The sequence below is a fragment of the Pristiophorus japonicus genome, chromosome 13 (genome assembly GCF_044704955.1).
Source record: "Pristiophorus japonicus isolate sPriJap1 chromosome 13, sPriJap1.hap1, whole genome shotgun sequence".
NCBI lineage: Eukaryota > Metazoa > Chordata > Chondrichthyes > Pristiophoridae > Pristiophorus > Pristiophorus japonicus.
In genome coordinates, this window is record NC_091989.1 from 111,306,437 (window position 1) to 111,334,405 (window position 27,969).

The 27,969-nt window shown below is 43.2% G+C and overlaps 1 protein-coding gene across 3 annotated transcripts in view; it reads left to right on the top strand.

Moving 5' to 3' along the window:
- mbtps1 (membrane-bound transcription factor peptidase, site 1) overlaps window positions 1-27,969 on the top strand; it is a 200,187-nt gene that overhangs the window by 155,798 nt on the left and 16,420 nt on the right. For all 3 annotated transcript variants that reach the window (XM_070897892.1, XM_070897894.1, XM_070897893.1), the window contains exons 15-21: window positions 1,058-1,173; window positions 2,730-2,886; window positions 4,348-4,472; window positions 5,049-5,126; window positions 9,929-10,069; window positions 19,672-19,803; window positions 21,503-21,629. In XM_070897892.1, coding sequence (XP_070753993.1) covers window positions 1,058-1,173; window positions 2,730-2,886; window positions 4,348-4,472; window positions 5,049-5,126; window positions 9,929-10,069; window positions 19,672-19,803; window positions 21,503-21,629 — 876 coding nt within the window. The remainder of the gene's footprint in view (window positions 1-1,057; window positions 1,174-2,729; window positions 2,887-4,347; window positions 4,473-5,048; window positions 5,127-9,928; window positions 10,070-19,671; window positions 19,804-21,502; window positions 21,630-27,969) is intronic.

Consider the following 27,969-nt stretch of genomic DNA (forward strand, 5'->3'; position numbering starts at 1 on the left):
GGGCAGAATTCACCTGGGAAAGGCAGACATTAATTTAATCATACTAACATAGATTTGGAGGTGATCTGTGAGACTGATACATGGAGCAGTTTGCATTCTTCAAGTGTTTCGTGTACTGACCTGACCACATGGGAAAGTTGTTGATTTACCTTAATGTTGTATATTAATTTTTTATTATTGGATTTCAACCATGACATACAGGGAAACCTGATTTTGAGAGATTCAAACGTGGAGGTGACCGATGGGCATGGATTTGGGAAGCAATAACATATTTAAGGATGTTGAAGAGGAAAGGGGGGAGTTTGCAAGGACCAAGGGTTGAGGGTAGATTTTTTTTGAGGAGGGGTTGATGGCAACTTTGAAAAGGAGAGGGACAGCACCCGAGGAGAAGGAACTGTTTACAATGCCAGCTTGTATCGGGGCCAGAAAGGGAAGTTGGGTAGCCAGCAATTTAGTAGTAATGGAGACAATAGTAGGAATAGCAGATGGATCCCATGGGTGAGATGTGCTCAGAGGGGAGATGGGACAGAAACTAGAAAAAAAACTCTGATCATGGCTTGGACAGGAGGTACCTGGGAAGGAAGGGAAGAAGACTGAGTGCATCGTATGTCGGAGATGAGGGTAGATGGAGCAGTGTGAAGGGTTTAACGAGAAGGTTGGTGGTGGAGAGAAGAAGCTGGAGATTATGTTTGCTCTCTAGTGTGGTCCTGGCATAGTGGATGGTTTTGGCAAAGAAAAGAGACACCCGATGGTGCTTGTTGTAATCCAGTCAGATATGGTGATGATCATCAGGTTTAATTTAGCTTATTGGCACCAATATGCTTTGTGAAAAATCAAGGGCCTTAACCACCACTATTCCAATCTATTATGTAGTTCAAAATTATCTCTAACGACATAAGCTAGTTTGAAAGTGCAATATCTATTAGTGTGCTGATGCTTGGTTTTGGAAAATTTCTCACACCTGCCATTATATTCTACTAGGGGTTAACATTTCCCCAATATATTTACATTTGAGATGAAGAGACTATTAATGTGCATTTCTTACTCCTTTCCTTAGGAATGGTGACCATGTACATACCAACTTTAGGGACATGTACCAGCACTTGCGTAGCATGGGGTATTTTGTGGAGGTGCTTGGAGCACCCATCACCTGTTTTGATGCCAGCCAGTATGGTAAGTTTTGTATTAAACTTTTATCTGCTCAGAGACCAGTTTAATGGAACTGTTGTAGAAGATTTGGATTCAAATATAGCTCTCCCAAGGTGTAGTGTACATAAAGGCAGATGACGAGGATTATGCAACATTTTAAATGAAGGTTTTCTTCTGCCAAATCAACATACTGAAACTCGGAAGTTGCTGAATGCCCTGGACTTCAAAGGCTATTTCCCACCTAGCACCCCAAGGCTTCCCCAGTCAGTTTCTTGATCCACAGGCTCTTAAATCTTGATCAGGAGAATGGTTTAAAGTGCCTTTCTGTGGCTGTCTGTGATTGGAAGTTACCAGCTGATTTACAAAAAAAACAAGCTAGTCTTGTAGGCAACATGTGCGTTGCTCACCTGTATAGTTTTAAACCTGGACTGAATTAAGGTGCTGCTGAGCGAACCTTGTGCTGACTAAAAGTAACTGGTCACTTCATTGGCAGGTGGCAGAGAGAGACACATTCTTGATTAGAAGTGAAGTTCTGGTTTGCGGAGAAGTTGGTTAGGGAAGCTTTTGGGGATGTCCAGCATGCAGGCTTTCTTCTCATCTGTCAATGCTATCAACTTAGTCTACCAAATGACACCTGGTTTGGAACTCGTTATTAGAGCAGTGTCTTACAGTACATGTTGAGGGGTGTTACACTAAAGTTGGAATGTGTATTTTAGTTAATAGCTTGTCTACCAGTGTTGCCCACCTCCCACAATCTACAGGAGTGGTTAGACCCCAACAAGGCTATCATTGCTGTCCTGCACACTGAGAAGTGGGCCGAGCTGCATTCAGATGGAATGTGGGGCTGCAGTTTAGAATTCGATGAAGTCTCGTGTAGAACATAAACACTGACATAAGCCAGTTGGGCCGAATGGCCTGTTTATATGCTGTAAATTATAAGTAACTTTTTTGATTGAGTCACTCATCGAAAAAGAACAATCTCGCTAAATAAACATCAGTCTCATTGAATTTCCACATGCAGATGAACTTGTCTTTTTTTTTGACAACCTTCAGATGCAGAGATCCCTCCTTGTCCACCTGTGTTTCTTATTTTCACCTGGAATGCTTATATTTTATATTCTCGCAGCAAATTAGATTCCTTTGTTGCCATCGTCAAAGGAAATTGGTTGTTAAAGCCAGAATGAGGCCTTTTTTGCAGTGCATTCTTGGATGAGAAGAACACGATTACATGCATGTAAGCTTTTGAAGGATTAGGTTGGCGGTTGAACTACATTCAAAGGTTGAAGACAACTGTATACAAAGTAAACGGTATTACATTTATTTTGCTTGGAAGCATTTGATGCTAGGCCTTTCCAAGGTGCTGTGTTCCTATGAATATTCTTGGTCTACTTTCTGAAACTATTTTTTGAGGTTTTGACTAACTTTGCAGCCAAGAGCATACTCCAGCTGTAATACTCTCAGGATTTGTGCTGGCTTAAAAAGGCAGTGCTGTGGTTAACTGCATTTTAAGCCAGTTGAACACAGCCATTGGAATGATTGAGATGTGCTGTCATCTATGTATTGATTTTTTTTTCCTGCAGGTACCCTGCTGATGGTAGACAGTGAAGAGGAATACTTTCCGGAGGAAATGACTAAACTGAGGCGCGATGTTGATAATGGCCTTTCTGTAATTGTCTTTAGTGATTGGTACAACACATCTGTAATGAGAAAAGTGAAATTCTATGATGAAAACACAAGGTATAAACATGTCTTTGGCTTTGTAAATGTGCAGGTATTGTCATTTATTTGATGTTGCTTCTTCTTTGGGAATGGGGTGGGAAGATGTATCTCACGACAACATTTCTTTTTCGGAAAATATATTAACAATCTAGGTTGAACAATAATGTATCATTTCTCTTTTCAAGTGCTTCTGAACCCTTTTTTTTTTGTAACTCCAGTATTTCTATTTTTTAAGGATGATGAAAGGCCATTTGGCCAATCAATACTCATCCCTTCAATACCCGAATACTCGCATTATAGTGTCCAACTTCATTGAGGATGCCTTAAAGTTTTTGGTTCTACTATGCTTGTCTGATAATCCCAATAATTTAACTGAATGAAGACATTTTTCCTCATTTATCTCTAAACTTTACAGTATTTTTCATTTAAGGTCTCTGGTTCTACAATCTGACTTACTCTGAAGTAACGTCTGGGTATCAATATTATTTTGTGTTGTTAACAGGGATGAGGCTTTCCTCTTCACCCGAGAGTTGAAGCCAATAAAATCTAGTGCTGTGATGCTCCTTGCTGGCCTCGCTGTTAAATCTTCGAACACAATTGTTTTTTATTTGGAAGTTGAATGAATGAGAGACTTTGTTTTTGATAAGATTTTTCCTCATTCTCGGTGTATTTCAACTTGTACATACAAAGCCCCTCATCCAACCCACTCTCACTAGGACAGTATGTCTTTCCTGGTCATTTGGGGTATATTAATTTCCGTGAGGCAGAACTGCATTTAGGAAATGTGGAAGATCATAGTAGCTGACCTAGTATTTTATTTGTAACACTTAACATATTTTGAACTCCATTATAATTGATTCCTTTTAGCCCAAGAAAGGTTCTTGGATTGATTTCCTAGCTGTGCTCATACACTTGTTTCATCAACAATCCATGTATATGCACTCTTAATGTAAAAATCAACTCTGTCATTTCGCAGAATAAGTGTTTGGAAAATTATCATTTCCCCATCCTATGTGCTTCCTTTCGACACTAATGTTCTTTGTCACAAATTGGCCAAGTCTGCTTTTCTTTTTTAAAAAGTCAAGCACCATGTGTGGTACTGGGTTAATCCAATCAGGATGTACTAAGTTTGATCCCAGACATGTACTAAGTCGGTTAAATCTCCATTGGGGTATGACAATGTGGCTTTGACCCAGGCAAAAATCAGCCAATCTTCTATTCACCATTCCAGTAGCCCTAGCTGCTGCATATGTGAATGTTGGGGGTGGGGGGAGGGGAGGTGGGTGGCGGCGAAGGTTCTGGATGCTAAAGGACTGCCGGCACCTTTTTAAGGAGCAGTCACTACCTTAAAGAGAAAGGTGATAATATTTGAGTTGGGGAAACATAAAGCTGTCCTTGAGGTACCTTTCAATTCAACAAACTAATCCATATCAACAAAGCCAAATTGTGATTCTTCTGTGCTTGTCCTCTGGCCTATAGGCAGTGGTGGATGCCAGACACTGGAGGGGCGAACATCCCAGCACTCAATGACCTATTATCAGTGTGGGGCATGGCTTTCGGTGACGGCTTGTATGAAGGAGATTTCAGCTTGGCAAACCATGACAGTAAGTCTCTCATTGCATTGCCTTGAGCTGGCTATAATATAGCAGTTGATGTTTTTGTGCATGATTTTACAAAAGTGTTCCAATATGAAAAGTCTTTTTATGGGTTTGCTAGATATTTCCAGCTTAATAGTTTAATGAATGATGTCTTTTGATGTTGAATGAGTGTATATAAATACTCTTGACCTTGTTTCCCCATTTCCAACCCCTATACCCATTCTTCGTGTGTATTCTTAGTGAAAGAAACTTGCCAAAATCTGAACGTTATGAACATTGATTTGGTGCTGACTTTATGTTTGGGCAGTGTGATTCATTCCCTAATGCTCAGATTAGTACTGATGACAGTGTAAGACCACAAATTCTTGGGCATGCACCTTCAGCACAGAAAACCGTGGCATTATCTGAGCAGCTTCCATTTGGGCTGGTGCTTGAGATGTTGTCCTCCTATTTCTCTCAATATATTTTGGTACAAGATGAGGATTTTTAGTTTCCGTCCAAAACTGCTTTATGTGGAATTTCACAGTACGGATTACAGAAATATTCTGGAATAAAAGCAAACTGCTTTTGTTTTTCTTTCAGTGTATTATGCTTCAGGGAGCAGTATTGCTAAATTTCCAGAGGATGGACTTGTTCTTGCTCAAACTCTCAAGGACCAAGGTAGGAACTATAGTTTATCAACTGTTTTTTCCTCTTTTCCTACATAGTTTGAACTGGTGTATATGGTTATGTTTCTTTCTTGTTTTTGCACATTACAACAGTGATGGTGAAAGGAATCTTGGGGCTAGACTTTCCACTTCACATCGCCCAAATCGGACCTCTATTGCCCATTTTGAGGAAAAAGTGGAAATTAGGCCAGAAAGATCGCCGGAAAAATAACCCCCCAAGTTTCGGCTCACTTCGCCGAACTGATCGCCCACACATGGCCCATCCCAACTTTCAGCACATCGCCATCACTAGGCTGGGCTGATCGCTTGCAGAGAACATGGCTGGGTAATAGTTGCTTTTCCCGGGCCTTACTGAAGGAAATGGACACTACGGACGCCATTTTGAAGATCGGAGGAAGGGTGGAGACAGCTTAAAAAAATTGTGCTTGGGTAGTTGAGTTATGTAAGGGTCCTGTATAGATAGATCTACTCTGATTACTAAGTATATTTAATTTTACTAATAGCCTAGTGGATTAGGCATTTTTTAGTGAAAAGTGCATTTATAGCAAGTGAAAATAATTATTGATAGTGATGGGGCCTATGCCAGAGAATGCACAATTGTTAAAATCAATAAAAAAAGAATTATTGCCCACAAACTTTAATAAAATATTTTTCAACACCCTACACCCCACCCACAAACTCCCACCCTCAACTATGAACTAACATTAATAGTAAAACTCAATCCCACCCTCCCTACCTGCAGCCACATTTCCCTCCAGTTCGTTTTACCCCCCCCCCCCCCCTGTGTGTAGTAGCACCACCTGCCCGTCTTGGTCCCTGCAATCTGAGACGAAGCGGGTGACGGAAAGACTTCCTGCCGTGTTGGCGTGGGAGACGAAGCAGGCTGCTCGTCTTGAGTCAGGAGGAATCGTATCCTGAGTGCTCGGGGGTTTGACTCGTGACAACACGACACCTTGCGGTGCAGTGCCGTGTTCCGCCAGCAGCGCATGCCTAAGGGCATTTGTTGCAGCGGTCTGTTCCCGCACCCCTTCAAGAGTCTGCCGTGCTACCTCCAGCAGCTCGACTTGCACTGTAGACACCTTGAGCAGTCTTGGGTGAATCGAGTGAACCCCTGGATCAGCTCGCGACCGTCTGAGCACGGGGACATCAGGCCCACCAACTGATCATCCTGCGGAGGCGTTTGCTGGCCTCGCTGACCCGGCCTCTGTTGGGTTGGCGTGTGCAATACATTGTGCCTTGGCGTTGCCGGTTGCACACCGCTTGGTCCCGGTGCATCCTCCATCTCAATAGAGATGACCGCAGGTTTATCCCCACCGCACCCCCCCACCCCATGCGCAATTGACGACTCCTACTGGAGCTCGATCTCGTTGTCTTCCTCCTCGGTGAGGAAAGAGCTCCCCTTCCTCCTGCTCTTCCTCCATAGAGAATGATGATGCTGGTGCTGGTGTCGTTTGTACCTGCACAAGCGTCTCAGGTTGACCTTTAAAACACACATGACCGTTTTACAGAGCTTATTAGAACAGAACGGTAAACATTAACAAGATACATTAAATATCAAAGTTTTCACTACCCCAGAAAGCTGTAGCGGCTGCATCCCCAGCTTCTTGTGCACAAGGGCTTCATGTCATGTCGTCATTAGTATATCATAAGTACATTACAAGTATATTGCATTATAATACAGGACATTACATTAGTTACTTCAGTTTTTAAATACTGTTTGACACATTACACATTACTCACGAGGCGCATGGCTGGGCTCCGCCAGACCGCGGATGGTGGCCGAACTGCGCTCGGTCAACTAGCGCGGCCGCACGCTCCTCACTTTCTGTTGGGGGCTGACGATGAGCAGAGCCGCCCCCCTGTCTGTCTTTGCTCTGCCCAATTGATCGATATCTTCTGCAACCGAAAAAAGGGCATAACATAGCATAAGGTAATTGACTAGGTAGAATCACGGTCACAACAGTTTAAAACGTTACATGCTGCTGTTTCAGAGCACTATCCGTATCTTAACATGGTTTATGTAATACATTTATGAGTGACAAACTTAAATTCAATACCGGAGATTCATTGTTATGATAAAAATTTGCATCAGTAAAATGCAACTTACTCTTGATGCCGCTACCATTCCAGCGTTTTCAGTACTGAGTCAGATCCCTTCGCCTCGGATGTCGCGGACACCACTGCAGTGATCTCCGCCCAAATTTTCCGGTAAACACGGGGTGGGGGTTTCCCGTGCACACCCCGAGTCAGTTTGCCCCACTGGGAATGGACCTCGTTTAACAGGGCCTGATTGGCCTCGTCGTTGAAAGGCTTTGTCCTTTTTCCCCCTCCTAGTTCCATAGACATTTTTAATAAATTTAAATGAATTATATGAATGAAATGATCTATAAGCTTTCTCATTCGATTTTCTACTTGCACTGGCTTCCGATTCAATTCTCTGTCTTCCATCCATCTCTCTCTCTCTCTCTCTCTCTTTCTCTCTCATACCTTCTGAGCATGTGTGATGACCCCTGACCTCCCGAAACGCGGTAAAACCAGTCAGCCGGAAAAAAAATCTGTCGCACAAGGCCGTTGCTAGGGAAGCTTTTTGACTTCCTCTTTCGGTGGGCCATGTACCAGCGATCAGTCAGGCTGAGACGTCCTACATCGCTGAAATAAGGCTCATTTTTTGGGGCGATGGGCCCCCTAGTAGAAAGTCTAGCATTTCTGGGGATCAAAGTGCATCTATGTATCTATGTGCAACATTTCTCCATAAGGATCCTAACCTCCTTGTTCGCCCCCATTGCACAACATTTTCCCAGCCAAAAGAGCAAGCAAGCGACATAGTCCCAAACTGCTACCATTGCTATGTATTGCAATCTGGGATCATCTTTATTCCACTTCAAGTAGCTACCTTCCTATCACAGATGTTCAGCTTAGAGAGTATTTTGTTTTTCACAAGCCAGTTCCTAACTTTCCATTTCACATTTACAAAATGTTATCTATTAAGAGTGTAATGACAGAAATCGGGAATTAAAATGTTGAGGGTATGATTGCATGTTAAGAGTTGCAAATATTAATTACTGTGATGGTTTACGCCTGGGGCATGAAAATAGTCAGTATGCAAACATCATTGTTGCTTTGCACAAGCACTCTTACAGTGCTGCGATTAAGATTTTATCGGTCATCAAGCAAATTTGCCCAGTTGAGAATTGCATCAACTTTTAGCTACTTAAAACTCAGCTGTTTTTGGCCTTTGTTCAACTCTAAGAAAAAATGCATAACTTATAATTTGGACTTTTATTACTGCTACAACCTCCTGATGACTTGAGACTAACTTGTGTTGCAACCAAAAATAATCTAGCATCAGAGTTTTTGTTTTCTCCAATCAACATGCTCCCCTTTACCTATTTGCAGTTACTGAATATAATTTTACAAGAGTTCCTTGAGCAAATATATGGCCTGTTGTACAACCAGATTGTTATTCTTTATTGATCATTTTTATTGATTATTCTATGAAAAATATTTGAGACTTCAGATTTAGAATGTTTTTGACTAGAGTTTGAGCTTGGTTAATGGTGCCTGATTGGCTACTAACAGGAGCAATGTGGTGAACCTTGAACCCGCCAGAGGCTTTATTTCAAGCTCCAAATGGGAGACTTTGTCTAAAAATGGACTCTGGATGTGGAGGTTTGTAAAGAACAGAAGAGATTGAGGCAATTCGAGAGCTTGATAACACGCCTGCTTCCAGGTGCCAAACAAACCAGAGATGATGCGATAGAACTGTTGCTGTGAAATTTGATTGGCATAAATAATTAAGCTCTGCTTATTTTGGTTACCGCGACTGCTGTTATTTCTCAAGTGGGATTTTTTAGTAGCACCATATGAAAGAGCTATCTATGGAGGTAACTTGTCTTCAGCATATCAAGGAACCCAAAGGGGGAACCTTGTTTTTTTCATTGACATTTGAGTAAGCCTCACTTCAGCTATTCTGGCACTGAGTTTAACAATGAATCAGATTAATTTGAAATGCAAGTAACTACCCTGAAGGCACTGCTTACTTGTTCTGCTTCAGCTTTGCCAGGAAATGTAGTCAGTAAGTCAATCCTGGAGAAATTATGTCCAAAATAAACCAACTGTAAGACTTGTCACAGAATGGTTTTGTTGTAAGTGAATTGGTCCTTTGTTGAGACCTTTTAATATTTAAAAGTTCAGCAGTTCCTTTGGCTCGGTCACCTTGTCTGTTATCTCGTGTGGTTAGATTACAGGAGGTTCTCGATTAAACATTCATTATTAATGGCTCAATTTGTGAAGTAAAAGTGTATGAAAGATGTCTTGCTTGAACTTGCATTGCTTTTATATAACTCCTAAAGGCTGTCTTATAGATTGATTTGGAGTGCAAATATATAGGGGGTCTGTTTAAAGTGTAGGGATTAATACTTATTCTGTGTGTAGCAAGACATACTTTAAGTCACTTCTTAAATAATGATTTTACATTTCTAGAGTTTATAATGTATTCTGCATTTGCTCTTGACTGTACATCCTCTGCTACAGAGGGAGTGCTCATGTTGGTGATACTCTTACAGGTAAAGAGAAAATTGCCACAAAGGAAATATAAATTGAGCAGTTTACTCAATTTTGAAACTGATTTAATTTACTTCAGTTTCCTGGGTAGTTGTAACTTAGTTCATGCTACTGTCAGTAACCAGTATTTCTTTTTCATATTAAGTGGAATGTACAAGTTTGGTTCTGCTCATTTTATAGAATTTGGCATGTTCAAGCCAGCAAATCTCAATCTTGGTTTGTGTCTTGCAGGACTAGAAGTTTTAAAACAAGAGACGATTGTAGTTAAAAACGTCCCTATTCTCGGATTGTACCAGACACCATCTGATGGTGGTGGGCGGATTGTCTTGTATGGAGATTCCAATTGCCTGGATGATAGTCACAGGCAAAAAGGTAAAATAAAATGTGTTTGGCTTGTATTGTATTTCTACGTAAGTGGCCATGGAGATTTAGAAGAAATCTGCAATATTCTGAGCTGATTGCAAAATTCCACTGTCAAAAATGCAGTCAAGAATGTACACCTGGTATCACAACTGGTGACAGATTACTAATCGCCTGACCAGAGTGCTGCTGGTTGAGTCTCCAATGTCCCAACTTGCTCCAAGCCTGTTTTCCATTTGTGTGTCTTGTCTGTACTACGAATGGAAGTGCAGCGTTCTGGAATAGTATTCAGACATAGCTGACCCCTCCTGCAGTTCGTGTCTGGCTTTAACAGTGGTGGTCATCTGCAGACCTAAACTGGCCCCACTTTCTGGATAATGCGGTGAGTGGCTGGAAATGGGTTAAAGAAAAGTAAAACTCTATCATTGTTGTCTTGTAATCTTTAGTTTAACTGTTACTTGTAAGGATTGCATCAGTCCTGTGTGGACATCGCTATGCATTAACTGCATAGAAACATAGAAAATAGGTGCAGGAGCAGGCCATTCAGCCCTTCTAGCCTGCACCGCCATTCAATGAGTTCATGGCTGAACATGAAACTTCAGTACCCCCTTCCTGCTTTCTCGGCATAACCCTTGATCCCCCGAGTAGTAAGGACTTCATCTAACTCCCTTTTGAATATATTTAGTGAATTGGCCTCAACTACTTTCTGTGGTAGAGAATTCCACAGGTTCACCACTCTCTGGGTGAAGAAGTTTCTCCTCATCTCGGTCCTAAATGGCTTCCCCCTTATCCTCAGACTGTGACCCCTGGTTCTGGACTTCCCCAACATTGGGAACATTCTTTCTGCATCTAACCTGTCTAAACCTGTCAGAATTTTAAACGTTTCTATGAGGTCCCCTCTCATTCTTCTCAACTCCAGTGAATACAAGCCCAGTTGATCCAATCTTTCTTGATAGGTCAGTCCCGCCATCCCGGGAATCAGTCTGGTGAACCTTCGCTGCACTCCCTCAATAGCAAGAATGTCCTTCCTCAAGTTAGGAGACCAAAACTGTACACAATACTCCAGGTGTGGCCTCACCAAGGCCCTGTACAACTGTAGCAACACCTCCCTGCCCCTGTATTCAAATCCCCTCGCTATGAAGGCCAACATGCCATTTGCTTTCTTAACCGCCTGCTGTACCTGCATGCTAACCTTCAATGACTGATGTACCATGACACCCAGGTCTCGTTGCACCTTCCCTTTTCCTAATCTGTCACCATTCAGATAATAGTCTGTCTCTCTGTTTTTACCACCAAAGTGGATAACCTCACATTTATCCACATTATACTTCATCTGCCATGCATTTGCCCACTCACCTAACCTATCCAAGTCACTCTGCAGCCTAATAGCATCCTCCTCGCAGCTCACACTGCCACCCAACTTAGTATCATCCGCAAATTTGGAGATACTGCATTTAATCCCCTCGTCTAAATCATTAATGTACAATGTAAACAGCTGGGGCCCCAGCACAGAACCTTGCGGTACTCCACTAGTCACTGCCTGCCATTCTGAAAAGTACCCGTTTACTCCTACTCTTTGCTTCCTGTCTGCCAACCAGTTCTCAATCCACGTCAGCACACTACCCCCAATCCCATGTGCTTTAACTTTGCACATTAATCTCTTGTGTGGGACCTTGTCGAAAGCCTTCTGAAAGTCCAAATATACCACATCAACTGGTTCTCCTTTGTCCACTTTACTGGAAACATCCTCAAAAAATTCCAGAAGATTTGTCAAGCATGATTTCCCTTTCACAAATCCATGCTGACTTGGACCTATCATGTCACCATTTTCCAGATGCACTGCTATGACATCCTTAATAATTGATTCCATCATTTTACCCACTACTGAGGTCAGGCTGACCGGTCTATAATTCCCTGTTTTCTCTCTCCCTCCTTTTTTAAAAAGTGGGGTTACATTGGCTACCCTCCACTCCATAGGAACTGATCCAGAGTCAATGGAATGTTGGAAAATGACTGTCAATGCATCCGCTATTTCCAAGGCCACCTCCTTAAGTACTCTAGGATGCAGTCCATCAGGCCCTGGGGATTTATCGGCCTTCAATCCCATCAATTTCCCCAACACAATTTCCCGACTAATAAAGATTTCCCTCAGTTCCCCCTCCTTACTAGACCCTCTGACCCCTTTTATATCCGGAAGGTTGTTTGTATCCTCCTTAGTGAATACCGAACCAAAGTACTTGTTCAATTGGTCTGCCATTTCTTTGTTCCCCGTTATGACTTCCCCTGATTCTGACTGCAGGGGACCTACGTTTGTCTTCACCAACCTTTTTCTCTTTACATACCTATAGAAACTTTTGCAATCCGCCTTAATGTTCCCTGTAAGCTTCTTCTCGTACTCCATTTTCCCTGCCCTAATCAAACCCTTTGTCCTCCTCTGCTGAGTTCTAAATTTCTCCCAGTCCCCCCGGGTTCGCTGCTATTTCTGGCCAATTTGTATGCCACTTCCTTGGCTTTAATACTATCCCTGATTTCCCTAGATAGCCACGGGTGAGCCACCTTCCCTTTTTTATTTTTATGCCAGACAGGAATGTACAATTGTTGTAATTCATCCATGCGGTCTCTAAGTGTCTGCCATTGCCCATCCACAGTCAACCCCCTAAGTATCATTCGCCAATCTATCCTAGCCAATTCACGCCTCATACCTTCAAAGTTACCCTTCTTTAAGTTCTGGACCATGGTCTCTGAAATTACTGTTTCATTCTCCATCCTAATGCAGAATTCCACCATATTATGGTCACTCTTCCCCAAGGGGCCTCGCACAGTGAGATTGCTAATTAATCCTCTCTCATTACACAACACCCAGTCTAAGATGGCCTCCCCCCTAGTTGGTTCCTCGACATATTGGTCTAGAAAACCATCCCTTATGCACTCCAGGAAATCCTCCTCCACCGTATTGCTTCCAGTTTGGCTAGCCCAATCTGTGTGCATATTAAAGTCACCCATTATAACTGCTGCACCTTTATTGCATGCACCCATAATTTCCTGTTTGATACCCTCCCGAACATCCCTATTACTGTTTGGAGGTCTGTACACAACTCCTACTAACGTTTTTTGCCCTTTGGTGTTCTGCAGCTCTACCCATATAGATTCCACATCATCCAAGCTACTGTCTTTCCTAACTATTGCATTAATCTCCTCTTTAACCAGCAATGCTACCCCACCTCCTTTTCCTTTTATTCTATCCTTCCTGAATGTTGAATACCCCTGAATGTTGAGTTCCCAGCCCTGATCATCCTGGAGCCACGTCTCCGTAATCCCAATCACATCATATTTGTTAACATCTATTTGCACAATTAATTCATCCACCTTATTGCGGATACTCCTTGCATTAAGACACAAAGCCTTCAGGCTTGTTTTATTAACACCCTTTGTCCTTTTAGAATTTTGCTGTACAGTGGCCCTTTTTGTTCTTTGCCTTGGGTTTCTCTGCCCTCCACTTTTCCTCATCTCCTTTCTGTCTTTTGCTTTTGTCTCCATTTTGTTTCCCTCTGTCTCCCTGCATTGGTTCCCATCCCCCTGCCATATTAGTTTAAATCCTCCCCAACAGCACTAGCAAACACTCCCCCTAGGACATTGGTTCCGGTCCTGCCGAGGTGCAGACCGTCCGGTTTGTACTGGTCCCACCTCCCCCAGAACCGGTCCCAATGCCCCAGGAATTTGAATCCCTCCCTGCTGCACCACTGCTCAAGCCACGTATTCATCTGCGCTATCCTGCGATTCCTACTCTGACTATCACGTGGCACTGGTAGCAATCCCGAGATTATTACTTTTGAGGTCCTACTTTTTAATTTAGCTCCTAGCTCCTTAAATTCGTTTCATAGGACCTCATCCCTTTTTTTACCTATGTCGTTGGTACCAATGTGCACCACGACAACTGGCTGTTCTCCCTCCCATTTCAGAATGTCCTGCACCCGCTCCGAGACATCCTTGACCCTTGCACCAGGGAGGCAACATACCATCCTGGAGTCTCGGTTGCGGCCGCAGAAACGCCTATCTATTCCCCTCACAATTGAATCCCCTATCACTATCGCTCTCCCACTCTTTTTCTTGCCCTCCTGTGCAGCAGAGCCAGCCACGGTGCCATGAACTTGGCTGCTGCTGCCCTCCCCTGATGAGTCATTCCCCTCAACAGTACCCAAAGCGGTGTATCTGTTTTGCAGGGGGATGACCACAGGGGACTCCTGCACTACCTTCCTTGCACTACTCTTCCTGCTGGTCTTCCATTCCCTAGCTGGCTGTGGACCCTTTCCCTGCGGTAAGACCAACTCACTACACGTGATACTCACGTCATTCTCAGCATCGTGGATGCTCCAGAGTAAATCCACCCTCAGCTCCAATTCCGTAACGCGGACCGTCAGGAGCCGGAGGTGGACACACTTCCCGCACACGTAGTCGTCAGGGACACCGGAAGTGTCCCTGAGTTCCCACATGGTACAGGAGGAGCATAACACCCGACCGAGCTCTCCTGCCATGTCTTAACCCTTAGATACACTTAAACTGGTAATAACAATGTTAAAAGTTACTGACCAATATAAGAAGAAAAAGAAAAACTACTCACCAATCACCAGCCAATCACTTACCCCCTAGGCTGTGACGTCACCTTAGTATCTTTGCCTTCTCCCTGTAGCTGCACCGGTACGCCTCTCGCCGACCCCGGACTCGCGCTGCTCCGAGCTCCCGCCTCCTCGACTGACTGACTGCATGGAGTAGTCTGGCCAATGACATTCATAATGGGTAAAACAAATGGAACAAAAACTACAAAACTACCCAGATAACTCCATAAAATACTGTTTTTTTTTAAATGCACAAAGTTGTAGTTCCAGCTTGTAATTAGAATTCAGATAATGGTTAATAACAGCTCAGTTCTTGCTCCTGTTTGAAGTTATCTGAATGTGACAGTTAATTGCTGTTTTGCAATAATTTGCAGTATTTACTGTTCTATATTTAAACCATCTGAATTCCTCAATTACAATCTAACCTGTAATCAGGACCAGGCATCAGTTATTCCATGTCTGTAGTTAATTTGAATTTTATGGGTGTACTGCAAATTTGACTTGAAAAATTCTGACTTCCATCTGTATAATTTTAAGGCTTGCATCCATAGGGTGTTGCACTTCAAAAATCTCCAGGGTGTGGAAAATGCCCATAGGATGTAATCTGAAAGATCTCTGGGTCAAAAAATCAATGGCTGAAATATTCCATTGATAATTCACAGTCTGTTAAACAAACCATGCTGATTTGGTTACATGTCTCATTAGCTAAAAACCACACCACATTTTTGAAAAACAGATCACTGCTTGTTTTCACACACACACTTGCTTTCACCTCGGATGCAATATAGAAAGGTATGGAAAAAGTCACCAGTTGCAACCACAAAAGGACCCAGTGAAATCACAAACACATTTCCCAGCTTTTTGCGTGATGTTGGTTAATCACCTAACTGATTATTAATTTTTTTCCCCTCAATTATATAAACATAAAATTAAATAGTTCACAAAAAAAACTCCCACAAAATTGCCACATTATCTTAAGCTTCCAATAAGCTTTGTTCTGGGGAGGAGGTGGGAAGAGTCCAGGGGACTTCAGTTTTGCTCCTTTTTCTAGAGTTTGCCTTATTCTGAATTCCTGTCGACATTGAGTGATCAGAGTACCATTTCCCAGCGGGTTGCAAACCTTATAACTTTCTTGTGAAACACTGGCTGCTGCTCTGTGTTGGACTCGGTCAAACCTGGAAATAAGTCCCATTCCGCGCACACATTCTTTTGATGCTTGTAATATCTGACTAGTTTAATCATATATAGGGCCCACGTTTCCACACGATAGAAAACAGGCGCCCCTCCGAGCTGGGCGCCCGCTTTTCGTGCCTAAAACGGCGCCTAAAAAAAAAAATCGCAATTCTGGAGTGTTCTGCAGCTTCTTGTCTGCTTGGCGCGGTGCCCGGGGGGGGGCCGAGCCTACACTCGCGCTGATTTTGTAAGTGGGAGGGGGCGGGTACTATTTAAATTGGCTTTTTTCCTGCTGGCAACGCTGTGCGTGCGCGTTGGAGCGTTCGCGCATGCTCAGTGTGAAAAAATTGTAGTTGTTTAATTTTTGAACATTTTTTTAATAAAAGCACATTGCCATCAGCACTTGCAGCCTTCTCACTGTCTCCTCCCCACCCCACCCCCCCCCCCCCCCCGCGGGCAGAACGGGCACCCCCCCCCCGCGGGAAAGAACGGGCGCCTCAGGCTGACTGCAGAATTCTCTGTGCCTGAAGCACTTTCACACAGGTTGGAAGATGGTTTATTTAATCTTTTCTTTGCTTATAAATGTTTATTTAGGTTGGATTTATTTGTATAATATTTGTAGAAGTATAAATAAGGATTTATTGTAGAATTTAATGAGTTCCCTTCCCTCCCCCCACCACCTCGTTCTGGACGCCTAATTTGTAACCTGCGCCTGATTTTTTAATGTGTAGAACAGGTTTTTTCAGTTCTACAAAAATCTTCACTTGCTCCATTCTACTTTAGTTTGGAGTACGTTTTCACTGTGGAAACTTTGAAATCAGGCGTCAGTGGCCGGACACGCCCCCTTTTGAAGAAAAAATTCTGTTCCAAAGTAGAACTGTTCTACCTGACTAGAACTGCAGAAAAAAAAATGTGGAGAATTGCGATTTCTAAGATAGTCCGTTCTCCACCAGTTGCTCCTAAAAAATCAGGCGCAAATCATGTGGAAACTTGGGCCCCTAGTAACTGCTGCAATCTTTTCCAGTCTGGAAGAGTAGGGCATTAAAATCTAGATCCAATTGGAAGCATAGAGGTGGACAGACTGGCAATAGAATGGATTAGAGAAAATACAAATAAGGAAAGTAGCTTTGGAGAGAACAAGTGCAAAGGGAAATATTAATTACAAAATTAATCAGACCCAATCAAGCATTCAAAGAAGAAAAACATTTGAAAATGGCAAAAAACAAAGGTATTGTACATCAGAATATTGAAGTGGGGAAGAATAACAGTCTGGAAATATCGAGACCACTTGTTAAGTATAGGTTAATGCTGATGATGTCAATTTGAATACAATTTATTGTTAAAGCTTTCAGTGTGTTAAATTATTTCAGAATCTTTTGTAATTATGATTATTGTTATTGATTTGATGTTGGGGCCAAGACTAACCTCACTGACGGCCTGTTTCCACTCCATACATCCCACCCTAGCAGACAGTCAGAAACAATCGCATGTCAATAAATCAGATATTAAGTATACTTAAATGTAGTGAACACTGCTCCTTAGTTAACTTTTATAATATATGTGGATGATCTCATTGAAATGTATAACCTTGGAGGGCTTGACTGGATAGACATTGAGAGACTGTTCCCTCTGGTTGGAGACTCTGGAACTAGCAGTTATAGTCTCAGAATAAGGGGTCGGCCATTTAGAGACTGAGATGAGGAGAAATTTCTTCACATGGAGGTTGTGAATCTGCTCAGTCGTTGAGTATATTCAAGTCTGAGATTGATAGATTTTTGGACCCAAGGGGATATGGGGATAAGGGAATCAAGGGATATCATGCATGATATTGAATGGCAGAGCAAGCTCAAGGAGCCGGATGGCCTACTCCTGCTCCTAATTCTTAAGTTTTTGCGTTCATTCGGCCCATCATGCCTGTGCTGGCTCTTAGAAAGAGCTACCCAAATTAGTCCCACCCCCATTGCCCTTTCTCCATCGCCCTGCATATTTTCCCCGTCAAGTATGTATCCACTCCCTTTTGAAAGTTATTGAATCTGCCTCCACCACCTTTTCAAGGAGAGCATTCCAGATCACAATAACTTGCTGCGTTTAAAAAAAAAAAAAAAAAAAAATTCTTCACATCACCTCTGGCACTTTTGCCAGTTACCTTAAATCTGTGCCTGTCACTGGTGACTGACCCTTCTATCACTGGTCCCCTCTGGTGACTGACCTTTCACTGGTCCCCTCTGGTGACTGACCCTTCCTCTGTCACTGGTCCCCTCTGGTGACTGACCTTTCTGTCACTGGTCCCCTCTGGTGACTGACCCTTCTGTCACTGGTCCCCTCTGGTGACTGACCCTTCCTTCTGTCACTGGCCTCCTCTGGTGACTGACCCTTCCTTCTGTCACTGGTCCCCTCTGGTGACTGACCTTTCTGTCACTGGTCCCCTCTGGTGACTGACCCTTCTGTCACTGGTCCCCTCTGGTGACTGACCCTTCCTTCTGTCACTGGCCTCCTCTGGTGACTGACCCTTTCTTCTGTCACTGGCCTCCTCTGGTGACTGACCCTTCCTTCTGTCACTGGCCTCCTCTGGTGACTGACCCTTTCTTCTGTCACTGGCCTCCTCTGGTGACTGACCCTTCCTTCTGTCACTGGCCTCCTCTGGTGACTGACCCTTCCTTCTGTCACTGGTCCCCTCTGGTTACCAACTCTTTTGTCCATGGAACAGTTTCTTATTTACTCTATCAAAAACCCTTCATGATTTTGAACACTTCTATTAAATCTCCTCTTATGCGTCTCTGCTCCAAAGAGAAGCACCCCAGCCTCTCCAGTCTTGCCACATAATTGAAGTCTTTCATCCCTGGTGTTCTAATAAATCTCCTCGCCGTCCTCGCCAAAGCTGTGACAGCTGTCCTAAACTGTGTGCCCAGAATTGGACACAGTATTCCAGCTGGGACCTAACCAGAAATTTATAAAGCTTTAGCATAACACCCTTGCTTTTGTACTCTGCCTCTGAGATATGAATGCATACACATATGAGATCTACAAAATACCCAAGTGTAAATTTCTAGCACAGATACTGCTCTGTATATAGATTATACAGTGCATGTACTGTGTGTTTACATAGTATAAAACGCATCTTTTTTTTTAAAAAGTGTGTTCTCAATATAAGAAAATGTCACCAGTGTTTTTTTTAAGTGTAGATATTGCAGTATTTAGCTGATTATTGCTGGAAACAGAGATCCTTCGTCCATTTGAAGGATTTGGTGTAGGATTTTGATGTTGCTGATGGCAGAAAATTATAGAACTCGTAATTTATCCGTATGCAAAACAGTAATGAGGTGCACTTCTCTGTGCACTCAGGAATCTGTTCCCCAAGCTAAGCCCCCAAATCAACTGGACTGCCGGGTGCGATACTGAGCTCATCGTATCTGCATGTCCCACTGGACGCCTGGAGAACAGGTGTTGGGTTGCGGGTGGATGGAAAGTACAACAACTGTCTGCTGCTTAACCAGGTGAAAATAGAGGCCGTGCTTGGGCCATAGGTTTGTTAGTCCATCTCCAAGAGTTTTTAATCCCTTTTGCTGCCAACTTTGAATACTTGGTACGATAATATTATGTTCCCCTTCATGTATGTATCCCAATCTTTTTTCAAAGTTATTATTGATTCTTGGGAGGATTTTGTGATGGGTTAGCGACCAGTAGGAAGCTCTGATACAAGAGGGTCCTTTTTAATGGGCCCTTTCTTTTTATTTTCTTGTTGGCCTTTTTTCACTTTTGTCACCTGAATGCTAGACTTTGGACTTTTTAGTTTATAGCACTGACAACACATTTGTCCTTTGTCCCCAGACTGCTTCTGGTTGCTTGATGCTCTCCTTCAGTACACCTCATATGGGGTGATGCCCCCAAGCCTAAGCCACTCTGAAAATAGGCAGCAACCTCCTTCTGGGACGGACCACCCCCTACCAGAGAGGATGGAAGGTAAGGCTGTTTGTAAAGTCGTGACTCAAATAAAACTCAACTATGGAGATGTTCCTTCGTAAAGTCTGTTCAGTGCTCCATCTGCAAACATGTGATGCCTCCTTTATCTGATTATAGGCTTTATTCTGGGATTTGTCCATATATCAAGATGGTCCTTTTCAATTATTGATGCTATTAAATGTAAAACTGAAATTTACGACCGTGCGAAGTTTTAGATCAGGACTGCAGTATTGCTTTCAACATTTATTAACTTGCCTTGAAATATTTTCTAAATGTGGAATTACCTGACGTGCAGTACATACACGATGTCAGAAATTGCAGTATCTCATCAGTGTCGCACTTCTATTCCATCATTTGTCGGCACAACACTGAGTATATTCAAGGCTGAGGTCGGTAGATTTTTGGACTCTTAAGGGAATCGAGGGATCGGGGGATCAGGTGGCAAAGTGGAATTGAGGTCGAAGATCTGCCATGATCCTATTGAATAGCGGAGCAGGCTCGAGGGGCGGAATAGATGACTCCTGCTCCTATTTCTTATGTTCTTACATGATTGCAGAACTTGTTAATTTTTGATGACTGAACTTTAATTAGTGATAAAAAGCTTTTATTGGTGACACACTCCTGGGGTTGGATTTTCGGTTCCCCAACGCTTCATTTAGCTGCCAGAGGGGGCGTTAATAGGAGTGTAAGCAGTTATTGACCTGGAGCACAGCGTTCAGCGCCTTGCAGAAAATTCATTAGCGGCTCACTGGGGGTGCAAACAAGTAGCGCCTGGCTGCTGACGATCAATGCAATCATGACTTATTCCTGGTGCAATGCGCACACTTATGCCCCAGTCGGAAAATTAATTGCAGCCGCCTCATTTACTGTCTGGAAAAACAGTTGGTACAGGCTTGCAGAATCGTTAACTGATGGTTACGTAAAGGGATGAGGAAGCACTTCCCTCGGAGGTCACAGTCAGTGCAACGTTTACACACAACATGGTGGTGAGCCTCTGAGTTTGCACCGACAGACAGACATAGCAGTTGAGCTTGAAAGAAACTTATTTCTAAAACTTTAATGGATGCATTGCTATGCCGCGCATTTAAGACTTGGCTATTCCCGGGGTCTGACTCAGAGTTCCGCACATGTGCAATGGGTCCGCCAAATTTACCGACCAAAGTTTTGTTATCGCCCCCCAGCTTTGGTGTGCAACGGCTGATTTAGCACCCCTGTCAACTCATCGCCCAATTCTGATGAATTTCTGGGCGGAGGGCGCAAACTTTTTCAAAGTGCTAGAAGTACCGCTCCGCCTGGGTTACGGCCCCAAATGAGGTGTGACCAAATTTCCACCCCTTGATGACTATCAGAATTTATACCACTGTCTGTCATTGTGCAGTTCATAATTGATAAATTAAAATACAAAAGAGTTCAACTGAAAATTTGTTCCAACGCGCAGCTTCATGCAAATGTGCTCCACTTCCCCCTGCTGGTTCAGGTAAAAATTGCACATTGGGCTCTTTGAAAAGCTGGAACACTGAAGTACTTTCATTTGTATACATGACTGCGAGTTGGTACTATTTACTTTTGTATAACTTGTATGTTGTTTAAATTATTTTAGAGATGAATTTATGAAAAAATATTTAAAGTTTTATTCTAAAGTCCAGGATGTCCTTCAGAACAGCATTCGATTCTGATTTTGTTTTATCCAAATTCTTAGGCAACCACTTGTATCGATTTTCCAAGGTTCTTGAACCGCACCTTGCAGATCCCAAGCCGCGTCCTCTGCCAGCATGTCCTCATTTATCCTGGGCTAAACCGCAACCTCTAAATGAGACGGCACCAAGGTTAGTATGTGACGGCAGATAGCTAAATTTTGGATCATATCAATCTGTCTTTGTACAAATGATAGCGGTGGTTCAGCAAAACACTAGCAACTTTTTTTTCAAGTTCAAAGTGAAGCAAGTATTTAAATTTCACTCAACCTTAACTTTCAGTTCTATGGTACTTATTTAGAGGAGAGAGTCTCAACCGTTCACAGGGTAGAGAGAAGAAACATAGACACAAAACAAGAGAAAGGGGAATAAAAGTTGGAACAGGTGGGCCAAGTTCCAAAGAAGGGTTTGGAAAGTAGGGGGAGAGTTGGCAAGCAAGGATTTTTCAGGGGTTCTCCGGAAGATAGGTGTGATAGCAAAAAGAACAGGTGTTGATGGTGGAACAGTGGAAGTTGGGAATGAGGCATGCCAAAGAATGTGTGAGGGGATGTGAAGTTGAGAAATCTGGTAGGGTGTGGTGAGTCTATGGAGAGATTAGGGTGAGGGTCTTGTGGCAAGAAAAGTAAAGGGAGTTTAGCAAGAAATGGGAATGTGACTTTGTGCTGGGTTGTACACCTGCTGTGGTGGTCTGGACAGGTTGCAGTTTGAGGTTGCCGTGTAGCCAGCAAGGACAATATTGGAGAATTACAGCGTTAAGATGGTGAGGATAGGAGTAGTGGAGCAGTAAGGGCAAAAACAGACAGTACTTTGGAAGTGACAGAAAGAAGTCTTGGTACCAAATCAAATATGATGAAAGAAGCTAAGCTTGGAATCAAGCAGGTCGCCAAGGCTATGCCTGAGGTAGCAACTGTGCTTGATGGGTGTCCGAGGCAGAGGGATGTCGATGCTGGTCCAAGCCAGAGGTTAGTTTTGGTTTTACCCACTGCTGGAAGAAATGGACTTCCCTTAATGTCAAGATAGGGTAGTGACAGAGCTCGTATTGGTCCAGGCCAATATCCCAAGCATTGAAGCACTGACCACACGTGATCAGCTCTGCTGGGCAAGCGACATTATTCGCATGCCTGACACAAGACTCCCAAAGCAAGCGCTCTACTTGGGACTCCTTCACAGCAAATGAGCCAAAGGTGGGCAGAGAAACATTACAAGGACACCCTCAAAGCCTCCCTGATAAAGTGCAACATCCCCACTGACACTTGGAGTCCCTGGCCAAAGACCTCCCGAGGTGGAGGAAGTGCATCCAGGAGGGCATTGAGCATCTCGAGTCTCATCGCCGAGAACATGCAGAAAACAAGTGCAGGCAGCGGAAAGAGCATGCGACAAACCAGTCCCACCCAACCCTTCCCTCAACGACTATCTGTCCCACCTGTGACAGAGTCTGTGGTTCTCGTATTGAACTGTTCAGCCACCTAATAACTAATTTTAAGAGTGGAAGCAAATCTTCCTCGATTCTGAGGGACTGTCTATGATGATGTAGGCAGAGAACCTAATCTGGGTGCTTCCAGTCGGGTTTCTAATCACCACCGACAATGGCCTTAACCAAAATTGTAAATGACATCTTTTGCAACTGTGTGCATTATCCTTCCTCAACCTCTCTGCAGACTTTGACACGGTCGACTGCACCATCCTCCTTCAACGCCTTTCTTCGTTGTCCAGCTCAGTGGTATTGCTTTCGCTTGTTTCCACTCTTGCCTGTCCAATTGTATCCAGAGCATCACCACAATGATTCCCCACACTGTTGCCTCGGGATTCCCCCAAGGATCTCTCCTTGGCTCCCTTTCTTCCTCATCTGTATGCTGCCCTTTAGCATCAACTCCCACACTTGTGCTGATGACACCCAGCGCTACCTCTCCACCATCTCCACCCCTCCACTGCTATTGTCCGACCATTTGTCAGATATCCTGTCGGGGATGAGCCACAATTTCTTCCAATTAAATATTGGAATGAATAAAGCCCATCATCTTCGACCTGCATCACACACCCCTTACCCTGACGGCCGATACTATCCCCCTCCCAGACTATTGATTCTGGTATGAACCAGATATGACATAACCTTGGCGTCCTATTTGACCAGGAGCTGAATTTCCAACTCCATATTCTCTCCATCACAAACAGTTTATTTCCAATTCCATAACTTTGTCCGCCTCTATCCCTGCCTCAGCCCATGTGCTGCTGAAACTCTCATCCATGCTGTTGTCACCTATATTTGCTTTGCATCATTTACAAGGTACCCCCTGGTGACATCATCCAAAAGCACTAATCTAATTATTATGTTTGCATGACCACCACAGACCTGACTGGCCAAAATCCCCTTGACCCATTTGCACTAATAACACAGTTATGCTTGCAATTATCAGTGGAACTCATCTGGATAGTTCCCAAAATATGGAAGACAACTTTGGTTTTGGGGGAGGGAGAAGTAACTATTATGGGCTAGAAATTCGACGATTTTGCAACCGTGTTTTTGGTGCTAGTTCACCTTTTTTGGCAAAAACCCGGTAGGCGGAAAATTCGGAGAAATTTTGCGGCGGTGCTTTTCAAATCGCCGGAGAGAGGAGTGCTGCCATGCAAGACTCAAAATATTGTTTTCCCCAAAATTTGGCTCTGAGCGCACCTGTATTTAGGACGGAAAAAAATGACAAGAAAAAAGCTGCGTTGCAGCCCTTGGATCAGCGGTAAGTATGAAGACCTGCAAAAAGGGCAAGTTAAAGTTTTTATTTTTTAACTCTTTGCAGCGATTCGCTAGCTAAGTGTCTTGTAAATGTTTTGTGACTTTTTTTCTTTTTTCCAATTTATTTTCAGGTGATTTTCTGCCCTCCCTAGGCCCAACCCGCAGCGGTATCGGCCTCGGACTAAAGTTGTCGAGGATCGTGGTTTGCGCCGCGAATCCTCGTGCAACGCTGATTTTTACCGCTGCGCAAATTAAAGCTTGAATTTACGGCCTCAACGGTAACGGTAATTTTGGCAAAAAAATACAATTATCGCCGAGAACCGAATTTCTAGCTGTAAAGTTAACTTCAAACCACCACTCGAAGTCCGTTAGCCTTAAAGTAAATGCAGTTTTATTAATTAATACAAGCCGGCAGGGGAGCTGTTCCGTAAAGGAAAGCTCAGTGAAATGACTGAAGACATTGTCCTTTACACAATTTCAGATTAAGTCATTATGCAACTATGCAAGTTACAATTAATACATGATTTGATTAATACATGATTGATTAGCACAGCGCTTCCTCCAATCTGGCTTCTACATGCCTTAAATGGTAATTCAGGATATGGTTACAGTTGTTCATCTCTATATCTTGTTGTTCAGTTTCTGTTATCTGTCTATACTCTTGCCTCTCAAGGTCTTTGATCTGCGGTCTGCGAACTGGAAAATTTTGCTTTCTCGTGGAATGTTCCCAGTCTGTAGGTTCCATTTTAAAATATGTTACCTCAGTTTTAAAATGGCACAATGTTTTACTATTTTAAACATTTGTAATTTCCCTCTTCAGTTCCTCCTGTTCCCTGATTATGTCTACATAATCAGCCAACCACATATATGTTCTGAGCCATCTGCCAGGGATGGTGATCAAATCCATCCCCTTTGGATCACTCGTAGTTCCGTCTTTTAACGGAGTCCTTGCATGCTACCCCTGACCACTTCCCTGGGATTATTCGCAAGCTAGATATATTTGTTTTTGTACATACAGAGCATAAGCTCGGGGGTCTTAGGAAAACAACTAACGCGTTACAAAGTCATTCCCCTCCCTATTACACCTACGTTACATAGTTAATAAGGCTGTTTGCTGTTCGGCTAGAACCACGCGGCTGTATATCCCTCGGATCTTACACATTAGATATAGTTGGATTAAAATATATATCCCTACCACTACCATTATTATCACAATTGGGTGCCACATTAATTTGAGGACCACGTAGGCCTTGGGTGACCAGCCCTTAAAAATGTCCCACCAGTGGTGAACTGTGAGGTCATTTAGTTCCTCTTTCACTTGGATAAGTTCTTGTTTTGTGTAACTCATTACGACCTTTTGTCTGATTAACCGTTCCCTTTCTTCTCCCAGGTACTTGGTCACCTGAATGTGTTTTTTCAAAAAGGTCCTTAACTTTCTCAAGTCCACTACCCGGGGTAGTACTGAGAGTCCTCTGGTGCTTCTATGTTGCGCAATATTCTTCCATTGTCCTATTTGGTAGGACTTGGTCGTTTTAACGTCGAAGATGACATATATTTCCTTCCGACACTCATTTACCGGAGGTTCCAATCGATCCGCGTTCAAGTATACCGTGTGGGTACTGGTTATACATATATAATTTTGTCAGATTTCATTACTATGGTATCATTTAAAGGTTGCAGCTGCCACTCACATACCCCTGCTGTGCTTTCCATGCTGCATAATTCCACCACTGGTGTATGTAGCGGGCATACTTGCCTGAATGGCCACTTTACACAGTCCATCCCTTTTGTGCGTTTTATTCTTCGGATCTATCCATTTTCTGTAAAACCGTGGCTTCCATAAGTTTTTCCCGAATAGCTGTGGTAGGGTTACAAACTCTCACCATATCTGACTGTTAGTAACATTAGTCAACAACATAGTCATGTTACATCCCTCTCCATCACATCGCATATGTTTCATATCTGGCCTGAGTGTTAGATTTTGTTGGTCAAACTGAAACAGTTTAGCCCATTGTGGGTCATTCCCAGAGAATGCTATCCTTTCTAATTCAGCCCATTGTCCATCCTTAATCAGGCCTATTATAAGGCAGTGAGTCTTATTGGCTTCCTGCGTTAAATTGGCCGATTACCTGTTGCTGGTTCAAACGGGGATATTTTAGAAACATAGAAAATAGGTGCAGGAGTAGGCCATTCAGCCCTTCGAGCCTGCGCCACCATTCAATAAGATCATGGCTGATTATTCCCTCAGTACCCCTTTCCTGCTTTCTCTCCATACCCCTTGATCCCCTTAGCCATAAGGGCCATATCTAACTCCCTCTTGAATATATCCAATGAACTGGCATCAACAACTCTCTGCGGCAGGGAATTTCACAGGTTAACAACACTGAGTGAAGAAGTTTCTCCTCATCTCAGTCCTAAATGGCCTACCCCTTATCCTAAGACTGTGTCCCCTGGTTCTGGACTTCCCCCAACATCAGGAACATTCTTCCCGCATCTAACCTGTCCCGTCCCATCAGAATTTTATACGTTTCTATGAGATCCCCTCTCATCCTTCTAAACTCCAGTCTCTCCTCATATGACAGTCCAGCCATCCCTGGAATCAGTCTGGTGAACCTTTTACACTCCATGGTCAGCTAGTTTTGTTTGCCCACTGCCATATCATTTTGTCTGACAGCCATCCCTGTAGGCTATTGTCCTGTATGGGTTCCTGCCACACACCTGACAGCCTTATGGCATCTTTAGTCAATTGTCCCGCTTTCTGTATTTTATTCTGCAGCATCTCCTATGGGAACCTATGCAGGGAGACAGAGGGAAATAAAATGGGGGCAGAAGCAAAAGATAGAAAGGAGAATAGTAAAAGTGGAGGGCAGAGAAACCCAAGGCAAAAATCAAAAAGGGCCACATTACAGCAAAATTCTAAATGGAAAAAGACAATCCTGAAGGCTCGGTGCCTCAATGCGAGGAGTTTTTGCAATAAGGTGGATAAAGTAACTGCGCAGGCAGCTATTAATGATTATGATATAATTGGGATTACGGAGACATGGCTTCAGGGTGACCAAGGCTGGGAACTCAACATCCAGGGGTATTCAACATTCAGGAAGGATAGACAAAGGAAAAGGAGGTGGGGTAGCGTTGCTGGTTAAAGAGAAAATTAACACAATAGTAAGAAAGGACATTAGTTTGGATGATGTGGAATCTGTATGGGTAGAGCTGCGGAATACCAAAGGGCAGAAAACGCTAGTGGGAGTTGTGTACAGAACACCAAACAGTAATAGTGAGGTTGGGGATGGCATCAAACAAGAAATTAGGGATGCGTGCAATAAAGGTACAGCAGTTATCATGGGCGACTTTAATCGACATATAGATTGGGCTAACCAAGCTAGTAGCAATGTGTAGGATTTCCTGGAATGTATTAGGATGGCTTTCTAGACCAATATGTCGAGGAACCAACTAGAGGGCTGGCCATACTAGACTGTTGTGTAATGAGAGGGGACTAATTTGCAATCTTGTTGTGAAGCCCCCTGGGGAAGAGTGACCATAATATGGTAATATTCTTTATTAAGATGGAGAGTGACGGTGTTAATTCAGAGACTAGGGTCCTGAACTTAAGGAAAGGTAACTTTGATGGTATGAGACGTGAATTGGCTAGGATAGACTGGCGAATGAAACTTAAAGGGTTGACCGTGGATAGGCAATGGCAGACATTTATAGATTTCATGGATGAACTTCAACAATTGTACATCC